At 35.9% G+C, this 17,800-nt stretch overlaps 1 protein-coding gene across 1 annotated transcript in view; it reads left to right on the forward strand.

The window, feature by feature from the left end:
- The first annotated feature begins 194 nt into the window (after nt 1-194).
- Nucleotides 195-17,800, forward strand: part of LOC142344770 (myoferlin-like) — a 73,277-nt gene continuing 55,671 nt past the window's right edge. The window contains exons 1-14 of the mRNA XM_075396687.1: nt 195-311; nt 909-1,040; nt 3,528-3,641; nt 4,072-4,256; nt 4,819-4,921; nt 5,535-5,687; nt 6,795-6,838; nt 10,699-10,781; nt 11,135-11,349; nt 11,956-12,080; nt 12,805-12,982; nt 13,333-13,439; nt 13,965-14,163; nt 14,819-14,971. Coding sequence (XP_075252802.1) covers nt 225-311; nt 909-1,040; nt 3,528-3,641; nt 4,072-4,256; nt 4,819-4,921; nt 5,535-5,687; nt 6,795-6,838; nt 10,699-10,781; nt 11,135-11,349; nt 11,956-12,080; nt 12,805-12,982; nt 13,333-13,439; nt 13,965-14,163; nt 14,819-14,971 — 1,878 coding nt within the window. The 5' untranslated portion in view covers nt 195-224. The remainder of the gene's footprint in view (nt 312-908; nt 1,041-3,527; nt 3,642-4,071; nt 4,257-4,818; nt 4,922-5,534; nt 5,688-6,794; nt 6,839-10,698; nt 10,782-11,134; nt 11,350-11,955; nt 12,081-12,804; nt 12,983-13,332; nt 13,440-13,964; nt 14,164-14,818; nt 14,972-17,800) is intronic.

The following is a 17,800-nucleotide window of genomic DNA, read 5'->3' on the forward strand; positions in this document are numbered from 1 at the left end:
GTGGAAATTGTTATAGTATTACTTATTGACTAAATTGTTTATTTTACATTCAAAAATTACCAAAATCGTCTGGAGAATTCTTTTAAATAATGATTTTGAGACTGAGAAAGGGTAATAAAGAAGAAGAGAATGGTAATAGTGATGCCAAAAGTGCCACTAAAAGTGTTACCATTGTGGAGGATGCTTCAGCTTCGGAGGGTCTGGCCACAGATGTCGAGGATCTGATGGGGGAGGAGGAGGCGGCGGCCAGGAGGGCCCAGATCAAAAACAAAACGCGAAAGGCACTTTCTGACAAACCACAAGACATGCAGGTATTGAACAGAAATCAGTCGGCGTACTTAGGGTGAACACGTGACTTTTTTTAAACCAAGTATTAATGAGATTCGTAATTAATTTTTGCTCATGATTAACTTTAGCTTAATTGGGCAATTTGTAGTGACTACTGGTTTCCTACTATTTTATCTACATTTTATACATTTTAACCATTTCAACCAATTTTTGGTACAAACTACGAAACAATTGAAGTTTGGTTAACGTAAAATAAGCTGTAGTAACTTATAATGGGACAACTTATAATACGGTTATCCCACTTGACCTCATTTTCAAAATTCGGCTTGCTTGGCCACCACCCTGAATTTTATATAAGCTAAATTAAATTTAAAAAATTATAAGCAAACTTTGCTAGCTCAGGTATCCTGCGCTCTATGCAAAAACTTAAAAAAGCGGAAAATGGTTTTTGAAACCACAACGACCTGAATATGATCTGTTCATATGAAATTACCAATTTTTAAAGTTGCACAAGATATATGAACAATATATTGGAACACAATTGAAAAGCAGTTCTAACGTACGAAGAAAGGTTGTTGCATTTATTCGGTTAAAACTATTAAAGCATATCGATTCTGCAGATCCGTATCAAGATCTACCAGGCGAGACAGTTGCCCGGAGGAGACATCAATTCAGTGTGCAAGGTCAGCCTCGGAAAAGACCAGAGGTCAACCAAGGTCAAGAAGAACTCAGCTGAACCAAATTGGAATGAGGTAAGCCTTCTTTTTTTTCGCTAATTATTCCTCTATACTGTAAAAATCTTTTTTTTTCAAGCTGAATTCAAATTAAAAATTTGCAGTAATAAATTTTTCTAATGTGAGCGGGGAAAGCCGCTAAGCATTTATTTTTCTGCGGATAAATCCATGCTAAATTAATGCTGCGGATGAATTCGTGCTAAATATTCTTGTGAAGGTTTCTACCATTTCTACATTTTCAACCATTTTCTGCTACTAAGGAGAAAACGCGCAAATTTTTTGTTTCGAATTTCAAGTTTTTTTTTGGTTTGGGAAGTTTTTAACTTCTAGTGTTTAGGCACCAAAGTGTTTTCAACAGAGCAGTAAGATCAACCAAGGTTGATCGGTTTTAAAAAAAACGAATTCGGCCCGCTTCAACCTGCAGAAAAATTACAGTGGCTGCTTTTAAGGTTGATTTAGATGACGTTTAATGAGAACTAAAATTGTCTCCAAATTTTACTCCGACATGGAAGATACTAAAATATTATAGTCTTCGTAATATGAGCAATTTATGCACAAATAATTATTATACAAAAAATCATTTTGTTTTAAAATTTTCCCATTTGAAGTTTGTTTTTTAGAAAATTGCTTTTACCGACATCCAAAAGAATTAGATCGATTTTAAAATATTTCACAATTTAATCAGAAAATATATTCTCAGAGTAATTCTGTAATTTCTTTAATCAGAGTAATTAGTTGATTGATTTGGGATGACTCTGTAGAACTAACGGTATCTCAAATGAATCAACTTTAATCATCTTCAATCGATACTATGTAGTTTAAATCCATTTTTATTATTTATATTATGAACTGCTCAAAGGTACTCGTAGTTATATCGATAGATTTTCTCTTAGAATAAAATCGTTGATAGTTAAATGGTTACAAAGCACTATTTTAGTCTATTTAGATCTAATGTTTTAGATGCTTTTCGTTACAGGAGAACGTTTTGTCACGTTTTCCTTGGACAAAATAATCAAAATTCTTCGTTTTGATTTGGCGGTTTTGAATAAAGGTCATAGTTCTTGAGGCTGCAAGATCATATGCAATATGCTGCTGGCACAAGGGGTGTCAAGGGATTTTTTATACTTCTCTGAACTGCTGTTTTTGTAAGTTTCTTGTGACGTTTTCCATCCAACTAATTGAAATTGTAAAACCTGATTGAATCCTAAAGAAGGGGGAATATGCAATAACTCACGTTGCGCAAAACTGGAAGAAATGTCAGTTAAAAATTATGGAGAAAACAACGCATGGAGACCGGAAACAAAACGGAGCGAACAAACGTGCCTTAATTCGTTTGTAACTTAACGACTCTCCATGTCGTCTTCAGGTTGACAAGTCGTTGATCTTACGATTGTCCTGGTTGCAACTTATTATTGGTACACTATAATAAATTAGAAAATGGTTTATTATAAAGAGGTCTACCAAAAAATGTTATAAATCACAGTTCTAGTCAATTTTGGTCTATTGTTAATTTGGCTTTCCGTAACAGGAGAATGTCTTGTCTTGATTTCGTTGGACAAAAGAGTCAGTTTTCTAGTTCAATTTTTGCGGTTTTGAATCTAAATCATAATTGTTGAGGTTGCAAGTTCAAATGCAACGCATGTTTTTTAGAATGTTTCTTAATCTCTGATTTATCTTAAATTGACACTTAGTTACTGATATGAGACGACATATAAAGCATCAGGAGTTCAAAAAATTGTTGTTTATGTGGCTGAGTAATTGGACAGATACTATACCAGACAATTTTCAAAATTCGTAAATGATCTGTGACAATAACTAATTTTGGTTGGTTGGCTATTTCGCAAGAAATCCCCTGTAATCATTTATATGAGATCTGAAACATGATGAAAATTTATTATAATAGATAAAAATCAGCGTCATATGCCAAAATTGCCGCGTTACTAGATTATGATGCTTACTTTTTTGCATAATATGATCGACCATAATCAATTTGTTTCTTTAGTTTGCCAGTACGTGTATATAGACAAACAAGTGTTCTTTGTTTTTTTGTAACCAAAAAAACTAACGCGCTGAAGTTTTTTTGTAGGGAACACGCTAGGAAAGTGATGAGATGTAGGCTGAAAAAATTTTAAGGGGAGGAGCTGAATTAGCTCTGAGCAAACTTGTGGGGATAGCTGTAGAATGTTATATGCCTTCCTCCTTCATTGTAGAGCCACAATGCTTGTCGACTCACCTGACCGTGAAATTTTCCTTAAAATAATTGACCAATGCTTGGGTCTTTACCATTATCACCTCCTCCCTCCAATCCCCAAACTTAACGTTCATTAAACGTTGATACGTAAATATAGTATAATAGGACTATACTCCCGTGGGGGGGGGGGGCTGGCAATAATGGACAAAACTCGAAGGCTTTTCAGTGCATTATGCAACTTTTACTCTCTTCTTCAATTGGATGAAAACTTAGGTGGTAAAAATAGTGATTCTATTAACACTGATAGTGTTTAGACGTTCTTCTACAATGTGAACATGTCTCCCCAGGAGTTGTTCAGCCAGGCAGTGGAGGTGGAGGTATTCAATGCGAGGGTGCTCAGATCAGATGCCCTCATTGGAAGCTACAAAGTATACTTAATAACTCAATCTAACCAAAGTTCACGCACAATATGGTTGCTATTCAGACAGCCATGATATAAAGTTAAAAATGAGCAGTGTATTTCATTATTTTTTTTATTTTATCGGCTGTTGTTATCATAACAAATTTATTTTGACGCTGAAAGAGGTTTTTTAACTATTGAACGGGACAATGATTCCTTTGATAAACGTCTAGAGCCTCATTTCAACTCAAGATAAAAATGGTCTAAAAGCTTTTCTAGTGACCAGTCCATAAACAAGTTATGTATTAATTTTATTCCCTGGGCTCAAATTACATCACCTTTTTGTTATGTGTTTGATTTTCAATTTTTACGCAAACTTATTGTTTTTTTTTTGTATAATTTTCCGTTCTTTTCAGATGTTGTGAGAGATTAAACATTGATATGCGTTATTGTTTTAGCTGGATATTGGCTCCGTGTACGACCAGCCACAGCACGCTTACCTGTCCAAGTGGTTGTTGCTGACAGACCCAGATGATCCAATGAGTGGGTGCAAGGGATATGTCAAGTTCACTGCCATCGTCATCGGGGCAGGAGACGAACCCCCCAAAGAGAAGGAAAGCGCAGACACTGACGACATCGAAATGTAAGGAATACACTTTCGAACCGACCGGAGAACGTTTCAACTTTTTCCTTGCTCCAGACCTCGGTATCATTTTGACAACGACATCAATATCGATTAACCTTGATTAGCGTATTGAACAATTTTTTTTCATGTAATGGAATTACTTGGATAATTAGACTCGATTTTGCTGTTTGCATTTATTGCACTCCAGGTAAATTCCAACAAAAAATAATTTAAAAAAATGATATGTGGTCCTTCTAATAGCGGATTCAAATATTGCAAGATAAACCATCTAGCAAAATTCTTGCAAGATATGAATCCTGGCTCTGCATGTATTATACACTTTCCTGGAGTGAAATCTTAAGATTTTGCAAGATTATGAATACCGTCAATACTTCTACTGAGTTGAAAAACCTGTCTAAATTAAAAACATGTTTATAAATCAATTTCTAGGGCACTTACATGTCTAATAATTTTTTTGCCCAAAATTCATGTCGTTCAAAAATCAGTTTTGAATTATCTTGCAAGAATCTGGGTAGATTTGGATCAGCCCGTCACTGGGGTTGTATCCTGTGTTGTTTAGGAATCTGCTGGCCCCAGCTGGTGTTCAATTGCAGCCGGCTACCTTCTGGCTCAAAGTGTACAGGGCAGAAGATGTCCCACAGATGGACACGTCAATGTTCCAGGTCTGTAATATCCAGCTATTATAAAATTCTTTTTTAGCTGTTATAGAGCTTTTTTGTAGCTTTCATGCGTGACATTATTTCGGATCGAATGAGCACCTTTTTTGAGAAATTTTGGAGCGCTCTCCTTGGAGTTGCAAAGTCGAGTTGGCCAGACCGAAGTGACCTCTGATCAGGCCATCTTCGAGCGCATACTTGCGCATTGTGCGCTCGAATTGCGTGGTCTGGAGTGCGCGAAATACTGATCAATGTTCTGGAACTTGTCTGATCAGAGGTCACATTTATCTGGGACGGTCTGATCAAAGGTTACTTTGTTTTGAACGGTCTGATCAGGGTGATTTTGGTCTGGACCTCCACCTGGGAACAGATAACACGGGAAGCCGCGGGTCTGGAACTAGTTAGTTAGAGTCCTATTATCCTCAAAACTTTGATGTTGACTGATTTAAGTGTTGGATGTTAAAAAGAAACTCAGTGATTATTCAATTTCTATTTTTCTAGCTTACGATAACAATTGAGCCGGTTTCAGTATACTTTGTTACGTAGGAAATTTATCACAGGTTGCGGTAAGTCTTGAATGTATCATGAGCCTCACATTATAGGGTTCACTTTTTTGCAGGGCATCAAGAAGATTCTGTCATCAAATGAGGAGAGAAAGGAGTTAGTTGACCCCTACTTGGGATTCTACTTTGCGGGCAAAAAGGTCAAGACCAAAGTGGTCACCGAGTGCAATCACCCGGAGTGGAATCAGGAACTCAAGCTGGGAATCAAGGTCAGTTAGGATCCAGTGAAAAGAACTTGAAATATTTTGAAAAATATCGTGTATCGGCAGATTATGTATTCTATCAAGATCCTGTCAAGACATATATTTCAAGATTTATCATGACAGGTATTTCAAAAACTCAGCTTACCGCGAAGTTTTTCGAGCAGCTTAAGTTATTTGCTTTGCTAATTATGCAGACAAACAAATCATGATCTTGCAGATCTCGACAAGATTCCACAAAGTTTTTTTCTTAGGGAGAGGATACAGCTATTCCCAGATAGAAGAACATCAGCTCAAAAATTTCCACGCTCATTATTTCTATATTAATTGAACAATAATCCGCATATCATTGTCTTATTACGATATATGGATATTAATAATATTGCGATGTTTACCCAAATATCCTTCCATTGAAAAACCTGAAAACATAAGACGATGCATTTTCTCGACAATTATAAATTACCTACTGCCATTTTAGCTGAGGCCGAAAGTCATATTATTCGATAAATGATTATGTAAACGTTTTTATTAACCTATTTATAACTAATTTTGATGATAGATATGGTAGACTGGTATAAATAGTGGAATGAACTACAGCCCTGAAGCATCGAGTTGGTCAGAGACCAAATGGTACCTATTTTGTGGAAATCATCAATTTCATCAGGAAAAATATGTTTAGGTTATTTAAGGGTTCTATTTAGGGCAAATTTATTTTACGAAATATATGCAATCCATTTATTTTGACTACTGGTTGGTCGAATTGATAAAATATAACAGAACTGGGAATTATAACATCATGGATTCTCATTATCCGATAAAATAGAATGCAGCTTCAAAATCTGTTTTGCATAGGTTTAGTTGAGTCTAGTTGCGAATTGTAGCTGAATAAATGAAAACATCATCCGCAGCAGTCAACTTCGAATTTTAAAATTTCAATTCGTATCTTGCTACAACGCCCTTCATCAAAAATGTTTTTCTATTCTTGATAAATAGTCATTCCCTTAACAAGATCTAAAGAAATAACCGTTCTTTGCATGAATCTTGGGGCATTTCCGAGATTAGGAACATCCAGTTTCAACTAGAGATGTGAAAAATTGATGATAGTTTGTGTTTCAGTTTCCGTCTCTGTGTGACAAAGTGAAGATCAACATGAAAGACTGGTGAGAGAAATTATTCTATTCTTTGTTCAACAATGTTACGTTTTTATTAGACCCCGATTACTATAATATTTATAGCTTCAATTTCACCAGTTCTGATCCAAGCTCAGTGCTATTTGAGGAGTTGAAAATGGCACATGATATTTTGCGATTCAATGCTTTCATTAAATGATATGTCAGGCAAATTTCGGTCAGGCAAATTTCGGTCAGGCAAATTACAGCTGAACTGTTTTTCAGATACTTTATTTCCACACCAGTGATTATAGGTCAAAAGATTTAAAAAATAAACTAAATCTTTTAAGCTGGAAATATGAACTCAATTCAAAAAATATATGCTGCTTTTTCTAGCTTTGATTTGGTGAATTTAATGATGAAACTACACCCATGTTTACATACCGCAAACAGTTTCAAATCAAATTGTGTTATCTCATTGTTCCAACATTTTTTCAAAATGGGGGAATATATATATATATATATATATATATATATATATACTTTTGATTTTTAGAAAAAAAACTACAAATTAGATCGCTGGATGACACACCCTACCCCCATTCCTTTAATCTTTTCCTTCCAATTTTTCTTTTCCTCCAATTTTTCCTTTCCTCCAAATTTTCCTTCCAAATTTTCAATATTCCACGGAGGGGCGTATTAAAATAATTTTTGGTTTTTACGATTTGAATAGGTGGTTAAAAAAACTTTAAACATGTTCAGATATTGTTATAAAGTTTATTATAAGTTATCCGAGTTTGATAGTAGTTTCGAGGTTTTGCAGCAGTTTTGCTAACATTAAAGCTAATTTAGCATTTTTTATCATTGTTTTGTTTTATTGTTTTCCAGTCGGAAATGAAGGGACGCTTTTGGCTCAAAGTATTTTTAGTGACCAGACGATTACAGCTTTTTGCTTTCAAGACATTGTTTTTGTTGAGAAAAAAGACAGAAAATTGAAGGTTCTTTTAAACATTTTTTAAAACCTTTTCAATTTTTCAATTTTTTCAACAAAAGAATTTTTTGAGCCTGAAGTGGCTCATTTATTGCTGTGCGTGTAGTTTGACGGTTTCGATTGAAAAGTTTAAAAAAATGTTTTTAGGCGTATTTGTGTTAACCAAAGAATTAATTGAGTTCATCGAATTATTTGGATCAGTTCTTTTTTTGCAAATTTCTTTTAATTTTCTGACGAATCATTGAAAGGTTTTTCTCTGCTGATTACAAGCTGATGTACAAACCAATCGCTGTCTATACCATATAGGTCTTCTATAAATCGAAGATTTCAGGCAATTTAGATCTCTCAAAACTGCAATTGTCAACTTTGAAAATGCAAAACTAGCAGTAAAAAGTATTTTTTAATAACCTCTACAGTTTAGAAAACCAATTAGTGCTCTTAAAACCCTGAAGAATTCAAAAAAACCAATTTTATGAAATGGACATCAAATCAACCAAAATTATGATAGAAAATTAAAGATAAAAATTATTTGTTATTCCATTGTCATTCCACTGTCGGAACCAAACCCTCGAACTAATCAATCCTAGCATAAAGCAATACAGGGATCTTTGTGGATCTGGTTAGTGTGTGGTTTGCTAGAGTGAGAAATTTAGCAGAATTGTACAGAATTTGTTTTGAAAATTAGGAGCATTTTTTTTTTACTTCCCTGGACATTGAAACTTTGCTCTTGGAACTGATCATTACCGGTCTTTGAGCGTTTTGTAATTTTAAAAAACGTTTCTGATTATGCAGTTCCTCATATAACAAACAAAGATTTTTGTGAAAGGAGAAAGCGAATTTTTCGTCTTTTTCGGAGTTCATATACTTTTTTGAAAAAAATTTCCTATTCCTTTCAAAATACTCTTGCTTAAAAGGATGAAAGGGCACAGGCACTACTTTTAGTTTGAGCCAGATTTTTCAGACGCTACTAAGTTGGAGCCTTTAAAGACATCTTTCACCGTTTCTCTACATGTTAGACACAAGTAGAGGCAAAGTACAAATTTCTGAGAAATAGAAACAAGTCAGAAAATACTCAATATTTGCCACGAATTGCCGCCCTATACATGTTCAAATTCGATTTTTTGGTTCTTAATTTGTGCGTCCGACACATTTTTCAGATCTTAAAAAATGATTAGGCCGAATACGCTCGTAAACCAACAAAAAAAACAAAATAATTCGATAAACCTCAAATGTTTCGCTTTTAATAGTGTCAATTTTTCGACTACCAATACAGTTTCCGCAGATTTTGATATCGGGTTTTCAAGAAAAAAAATATAAAGACTGAGATTACTGGTAACAAACTTTGTCTGAAGATCAGATGCCAATAATAAAAAATTAAACTTTTTTATGTCGGTGTTAGTATGTTTATTCGCGTATGTGTGAGTGGGTACTTTTGTGGGTGTATGTAGGTATTCGAGTACAAATTATAATATGTGGAACTTGTGTAAGAGCGCGAGAGGTAGAAGGAGAGCTAGTGTGAGATGTACAGTTCCCCTAATGTTATATAAAGTAGAGAGAGTGCAAAAACTGTCAGAATCACTAAAAATTGGAAAAATTACATCTTTGCGATGAACTTTTAAACTTTTAAAGCTGATAACACTTTTTCAGACTGATAACAGACACTAAAAGATAATTGTTCACTTTTGTTCATGAAATGTCCAATTTAACAAACCATTTCCAAAAACTTCAAACTTTTATTTTAAATTTGGTGCCAATTTTACAATTACCGACACAATTGCTTTAGAAGTCAACAATTAGTCCTCGGGAAAAAACAATCCAGACTTAATTAAGGAGAAACATACATTGAGTAAAGATAGATGCCAAACAATTAGGAGTGTTTTTTGAGTTTGTTTTCGTGTTTGTGTTTGTGCGAGTGGGCGTTTGTGTTGGTGTGTGTGTGTGTGTGTGTGTGTGTGTGTGTGTGTGTGTGTGCGTGCGTGCGTGCGTGCGTGCGTGCGTGCGTGCGTGCGTGCGTGCGTGCGTGGGTATAAAGCGTGTGATATGTGCCAAGGAGAACATGGGAGAGAAAGATATAGTTATTATCTGAGTGGAGTGTGAAATGGTGGGTTTCTTTAATAGTTAGACAAATATAGACAGAGTGTGAAAAACTGTCAGAAATCATGACAAAAATACTCAATAGTTGCGACTAACTCGGCTTCCAGTCACAAATGTCTCAAAGAACCCACATGTAGTTTCTCCTGAAAAAAACGATGAAGACCTAAATGATCAGGGACGAACCTTTAGTTATGACCAATTGCCAAAAAATTTCTAAATGTTTTTTTGTGTCACTTTTTGTACGTGTGTGTTGGTGTTTTTTGTGTATATGTGTGGTATGTGTGTGTGTGTGTGTGTGTGTGTGTGTTTGTCTGGTTTTTCTGTGTCTGTGTCTCTCAAATTGCCCTACAGTTATATTTCTTGAATGAGTTGAAGGATTTTTGTTTCTGTCTGCGAAAAAAGACAGTATGTATTTTTTTGGTTCAAGCAGTACAACTCAATTTCTCCGTATTAGTTGATTTCGGATAATTCCAAACGGTTTCTCTGACAGAATTCAAAAGTTGTTGTCGCAACCTTGAGAGGTTTGTTGGAACTTTGGACTAGCCGTCTGGTTTGCAATAGGCAATAGCTGGTGATATCTTGATCCAGTAAAGGCTAAATCTAAAAATTTGCAGGAGTAAGTTAAAAACTGAAAATAAATTTTAAGTGCACCCTTGAGTGGGTAGGCGTTTGTTCTTTGTTTCAATATGCTACTGTTACAACTGATTAAGAAACAATACCTTCAAACGGTTAAAACGTTTTGTGTGGAAGCACATTACCGATCCTCCTTGTTTCACATTCGACATACAAAACAATAGACAATGGTTTATGATTTGTGTTTATACAGGGATCAGATGTCTAAGGACGACACGATAGGCACAGTTTTCATTCCCCTCGACCAAATTCAGGACAGATCAACAGAGGAACAAGGTATCCATCATTCTATCACATCGGCTGTTTTGATTAATTATGCTGCATAATCTAAAACAAGTTGAGGTTTAATTTTTTTTATTAATCAAATTGCCACTCATTCAACTATTCAACTATATTTGAAGTTCGTAACTTTTCAATCCTTTTTCTGAGGTATTGCTCCGTCAACGGTAAAGCAAACAAATTTTTAGCAGCGTTGCTGATCATATAGCCTAAAAATTTGACGTTTTTATTACACCCATTTTGTTGACCTTTTATTTTTGTGCCCATCACATAATGGTATTATTATTATAGTTCAACACTGATCGAGTTTTTTTTTTGAAATCAATCTGCGACATTTTTCATCTCCTCAGGTTTCCTGCCGACGTTCGGACCCACCTGGATAAACTTCTACGGATCAACCCGTGAGTACACAGATATGCCGGACCAGTTCGATTCCCTCAACGAGGGCAAGGGAGAGGGTTGTGCATACAGAGGCAGGGCATTAGTCGAAATGGGTACGACCATCGGAGAGTTGCCCGATAGACACATTGAAGACGTGGATAACGATGACCTCTTCAGATTGCATGTGAGTGTTAACTTGCTGTTCTATTCTTTGTGAACGAGTTTTCAAAAATAAAACCTGTAAGAATCGTTGACATGATAAAGTTTCATGAAATAGCTCCAGGCGAGACCAGGATGGTTATTTTGCAAGATCTTGCAAATCTCTGGCACAAATTGATTATGTTGCAAGATCTTACAAGACGATAGCTATCGAATAATATCTTACAAGACCATGTTTATCTTGAAGGATGAATGTTTTTTTTGGAGGGGTAATAGTTCATCGCGTTGAAATTATGACACGCACCATACCATGACTTACTTAAGTTACAGGTCCTGTAAACTTGCCAAATCGAGGTTGTAAGCTATTAGACATTTTCAAAATAGATATCACAACTTCTGCTTAAATTACAACAGGCAAGTTTTTGTCTCTCGGACAGTTATCGTTTTTTTTGCACCGTTATTTTTTTGACGAGTTTGGAACAAATGCAAAAAATGGCGCGTTTCAAACTGCAATGCTTAAAAATGAAATAAGCCAATGTGAATTGCACTATCATATCAATATAGGTATAGCTTTGATAAGAATGTGTGTTTTTATTGTGTTTTTATGGTACGATTTTTTTCTGTGTTTCAGCCTTTTGTGAGAAGACGTCGCTACGTGTTGATGGCATCCTTCATGGAAGCTACTATGTTGTGTGAGGACGATGACCCTGTTGAGTTCGAGATCAGCATCGGCAACTACGGCAATAAGCTCGACGAGTAAGTTCACCTCATTCTGTGATATCTTTGTGAGATTTGTAGCTGCCTAGTAAAATAACGAATAACCTGATCGATTTGATGATCATACAAAATTCCTGTTAACTCGTACAATATGGGGGCATATGACTTTACTGTAACCATATTGGAATCGTGCATCATTTTTTTTCAAGCCTAGAATTTGTGTGTTGCCATAGAATTATTATTACTTGCAACATTTCGACTATGAGAGTAATGCAATACTTCATCAGAACATCTGACAAAAACACTCAATTTACTTGATTTCGCCGCCAAATCTTTGGATGCTGGTGTGGATCATGCAAAAATATTATTTAGAAGGTCATGATATATGTTATCTATGAAAAGGCTCACATCACATCGCTGATAAAGATTGACCAGTAGAAATTAGCAAAACCATTTTACACATGGAGTAGTTACGAAAAAAAACCGAATGACAACCACCTAAAAACCAAACAACAATACCAATAATGACAAACTACAATGTTGAAAATTCTAACTGAATGAAGCTCCTGCAACCGCCAAAAGCAATTAGAACAAAATGTTAATGCTAATAGGTCGCATTCGAACCAACTATCTCCAAGTTCATGTCTATCGTATCAACCGGTACACCTTAACCTTTAGTAATTAGGAAAATTCTGATGGGCTTATGTGCCACCTCACCTGTTGGCTATTACAATTTGATATGACGCTTGTTCTTCGGTTTCAGGTCCGTGCCCCCACAACCCTCGACAACTCAGCCCACAAACCCAGTGTACGACGGTGCAGCCTACTACTTCCTGCCCTGGCAGGACAAGAAGCCTTGTCTCAGTGTCAACTGTCAGTGGGAGGACATCAGCTTCAGACTAGAGGCTCTCAACATGCTCCTCAAAATTGGCGACCGCCTCGTTAGTCCGTCAATCATTAAGATTTTTTTGTAAACTGCTAAAACTTAATTAGATAACAAATACTAATTAGAATGGCAGCTGTGAACAGGCGGCCGTGGCCTCATGCTGATGCGCTGCCATTAATTAAGTTATCAAGAACTGGAAACGTATCATTCGGAGGAGTTGGGTTGCCTCGGTATAGAATTTCTTGATGAAGTAGTTTTGTTCGATATCAGTCTCTTTCGTTTTTCAATACAACACGCTCCAAGATCTGTACATCCTCGATCCGACGTTTAAATCATATCGCTCTACGGCATATCTGTTCTAAGCCAGTTAATATTTTTATATGTATATTGTGACTTTTTGGTTAGGAAGAGAATCTGGACAAGATAGAACTTGCGATGAAGGCCAATGACTCTGAACAGATACAGGCCAAGTGTGTTGTCAATGCACTGGACCAGATCATCGAGGACTGCAGGTCAGAAATACCGAAACATCCCTTCTCAATCCCGGGCCCTTAACTACTAAGACTCGTGCAAGTCTCTTGTATGGTTAAGTCTCGAGAGAATCTTACCATATAACCGTCGAACTTACAAAACTCTTGCCAATATCCATCCAAATTGTAAAACTCGCCAGAGCGCCGTCGAACTTGTAAATTTTTTTAAAACCAGAACTCGAGAAATATCCGTAGCTCCAGAGACTGACGAAAAGTATAGTTATTGACAGCCAGCCATCGCTTTTGCTATAAAAACTCAGAAAGACCCCCAAACGGTACTTAAAATCTCGGAAGGCACTCTACATTGAATAAATCCAGCAGACGTCATTTTGTCCTCCTTTAATTGAACTTAAACAACGCTCGTAGCTATGTAAACCCATATTTCGAGAACCGTTTTTCTCATTGTTCTGCATGTAGGCTGCCATAAGGTATTGTTAATTTTAGTTAATCTCAGCAATTAGCGTACCACTGATTACTAATGTGACCAATTGTTGATTTATATTCCAGAATGACGTTGCCGAATGCAGATTCATCCAGGGGCCATGCAGTGAACCAGTTGGACAGGGAGCAGTACAGGATGAGAAGGAAACAACTCACATTCATAGCTGACTCTGCATTCCAACTGAGAGAGACTTGCACTGATCTAGAAGAGGCAGTTGATGAATTGAAGACTTACTTGGACATGGTCAGAGGAATGTCATTTGAGGTAACATTAAATATTAGATTACTATTATAAAGTTTACACTTAGAAAAGTTGAGGTAAAGTTACCTTCGCTCGGTCAGGGTATACTCTATCAACTGTTTCTGAAGATGGCATATGGTGTCCCCTGAAGATGGCCAGATGACCCTAATTCAATTTAACCGCTGTTTAAATTCACCTTGTTTCGCTATTGGTGAAGTCCAATTGTTATATTTTTACAACATTATGGTTACGCTGGCTTTTCAATATATGTAACAGTTAACTTAAATCTTTGGCTGAGTAAAGGTTGAAACGAAACCGTGAAATTATTAGGATTGAATGCTACCCATGCTGAGGTCCGCATTGACTGAAATGACCTCTGATCACTATAAACCCAAATCAGTTCCCAGATATTTAATTTCGCGTTTTTGCTGGCAAGACCATGAAACTTGGGCGCAGAATAGCTCAATGAGCCGCCGAAGTTGATCCGTCATTAGTCGTTTCGGTCTCTGACCTCAGTTTGTATAAAATTGCACAAAAGCTTAGCCAATTGACGTTAAAGTTAAAGCTTCCTTCTAAATGTGTCAAGTTTAAATTATGTTCTTCTCTTAAGATCAAATGTAAAAATGGGAACAAAAATGCTAAATTTCGATTGAGTTATTGCGTTTTGTCTTGATTGTAGCCACAGAACAGTGTGCCAGATGTGTTGATATGGATGATTGCGGGAGAAAACAGAGTGGCCTACCTGCGCATACCAGCCTATGACGTCATCTATTCAGACTGGGAGTGGGGCAAGGGCAGGTTCTGTGGAAAGAAACAAACCATCTTCCTCAAGGTCACTCCGTAATTACTTCAAGTTAAAGATAGTCAATCTGTCGTTCTGGTTATGATGTTCATTTGGCCTGTCTAGACAGATTGGCGGTTTCGTGAACCAATTTCAAAAGATGCGGTCAACTGAGGCATAAAGTGACCAAAGCATGTTGCCGTTATTTCTCTCTTTGATATCAAAGTAGTGCACTGCAATAAAAATTCTGTTGTTGAGTCTTAAGAAATTGTCTATCTATAGTCTGTCCCATAAACTTGAAATATTACAAGGTTAGAAAAACGCCAAAACGTGCAATTGAGAATCAATGTGATGACTTCGTGTCCGCACAAAAGAGTCCCAAGAAAGCAAAAAAATAGTCCCAGACAAAATTGTCCCAGACAAAAGAGTCCCAGTCAAAATAGTCCCAGACAAAAGAGTCCCAGACAAAAGAGTCCCAAATAGCAAAATATTCCCAGACAAAAGAGTCCCAAGAAAGCAGACAAAATAGTCCCAGACAAAATAGTCCCGAATAAATATCAGAACAACTTTAAATGTAATCTACAAACAATTATGAAACATAAATCTATGAGTTAAGCTCCTGAATGCATTGTTTTTAGTTGCTATGAATTAGGATTAAACCAAAAAAAACTCGTTTCAAAATACATTATTTGGCAAAAACTATGTTGTAATCAGCTTAATTTTTGATCAGTGAAATACAATCATGTGAATAACTTAAGGGGTTTCTTTGTTAATTGTTGCGAATATGCTTAACTTTATCTTTAAATGGGACTATTTTGTCTGGGACTGTTTTGTCTGGGACTGTTTTGTCCGGGATTGTTTTGTCTGGGACTGTTTTGTCTGGGAGTATTTTACTAATCGGGACTGTTTTTTCCGGGGCTGTTTTCTCTGGGACTTTGTTGTTTGTTCACCGATTATTTGAATGCCGACACTTTCTTCGAATGAAAACAAAGTCATCTGTATTTCAACTTTATGGGACACGCTATAATACAGCTATAGCAGCTATTATAACCAAGCTCAGACAAATTTAGACAGCACGTGGTGAATTAACTGTGAAAAAAGTTGCGATGATCGTTCGAAGTCATATAATTTTGCTTTTCTTGTACTCATACAAAGATTGAAACAGAAATAGTGAAAAACTTTATACACATTAAATATGATTAGGATTACTAAGAAAGGTCCAAATAGTCAACCGAAATGTTCCATTTTTAAACATGTTAAAAAAAGTTCCTTCACCGTCGCGCTCATCTTTTAACAATTGTGTTCCGAAACGTTAACACAATAAGTCAGATTATAAACAATGATAAAAAATTACTTGCAAGCTGGTTAGTATCATTACTGTATTAGCCAAGCTATATTAAGTATACAGCGCAAATGCTAGTTAGTCAAAAAGTCTTTACGGTCATAGTAGAGTGATGACAAGTATTAGCACCAATAACTATATGAAACTAAAGAAAGAGAAAAGGTGAGAAAAGAACATCGGTAAATGAGTGTGAAGATTTTTTCATTACTGACCAAAACGTTTTCTCTGAAAAACTTCTGAAATGCAGATGAAAACATTTATATCTAACATTTGAATAATTATACGAGTAGAAACATTACGATCATACATTAGTTTTTTCAGGATCAAAAAAGCAAAAAGTTCATACATTGTTTTTGCATTCATTTATTTTCATACGTTTTGTTTATTTTTCCAAGTGTTGGCCTTTTTTCGATTTGTGATGTTTTCTCTTTTTTAAGTCCGATTCTTTAATGGTTGATAAAGAACAGGAAAGTTTTCTTCCACCTTAAGAAGCGGTCTGACTGGATTATTTGATAAGTTATCCAACAGTATTCTTTTAATGTTTTATACCTGTAAGAAGTGGATAATTAAGAATGGCGAAGATAAAGTTTTTGTTTATGTTTAACAAAATTAAAATTTAGGTTTAAATCTTCATCTTTGCCTCAGGTTGGCTTTTATCATCTCAAATAATCAAAAATGTTACAGAACTTGCATATTATTTCCAAAAATGTTCACTGGTTACCTGTGATTGGGCGCCCAAATTATATCCCCAAAGGGTTTTTCTTGCGTTTATAAGGTTCCTTCAGCAAATTAGCTTGGATGATTGCTAAATTTATACCGCACTGTAAAGGTGCAAAACACTTTTTCGAAGATTCAATTCATTCAATATATAAAAATGTGTATAAATTTGTATAAATATCTTCAATATATATAAATATATAGTGTAAGCATTAGTACGATCGAGACAACAAGTGAAGCTTAGATGGCAGGGTTTTTTAATGCTGTTTTAGAGGTTTTTTATCTAATGTTATTGACGACAAAATCGGTTCATAATCAGTCAACAATTTTCTAGAAAACCTAAAAATAAGCCAAAAACCACCTTAATCGATACATATCGTGGATGTATTTAATTCCAATTAAATTAAATGAACTTTTTTGGAAATTTCTACGTATATTGGAAACTTTTATACGCTATTAGATTCGAATTCAAATGCTCGATTCTGATTCGTTAATATTTTTTCTTTTACTTCAACACATCCTCTGGCCCGGACAAAAAAGATGTTGGAAAAATGGTACAAATTCTACAAGCGAGCGGACGAGTGAACCGGTCGACGTACGTAAAAAGGTGAAACGCACGACGCTATTGGAGCCCTAACGGAGTTCTACAATCCGAGTGGTAGGGTAGTAACTCCTAGGGTTGGTTTCCTTAACTCTGCAAACCAAGTCACCGGTCTCAAGGTGTTGCTCGACAAGCTTCTGTCACTTAGAGCCTCGGTTCAGCGTCGGCAAGTACGCTCTGATCCAACGGGACCAGATCGCATTAGCGTATGTCTGCGAAC

The sequence above is a fragment of the Convolutriloba macropyga genome, chromosome 8 (assembly GCF_964194025.1).
Source record: "Convolutriloba macropyga chromosome 8, txConMacr16.3, whole genome shotgun sequence".
Lineage (NCBI taxonomy): Eukaryota > Metazoa > Xenacoelomorpha > Acoela > Convolutidae > Convolutriloba > Convolutriloba macropyga.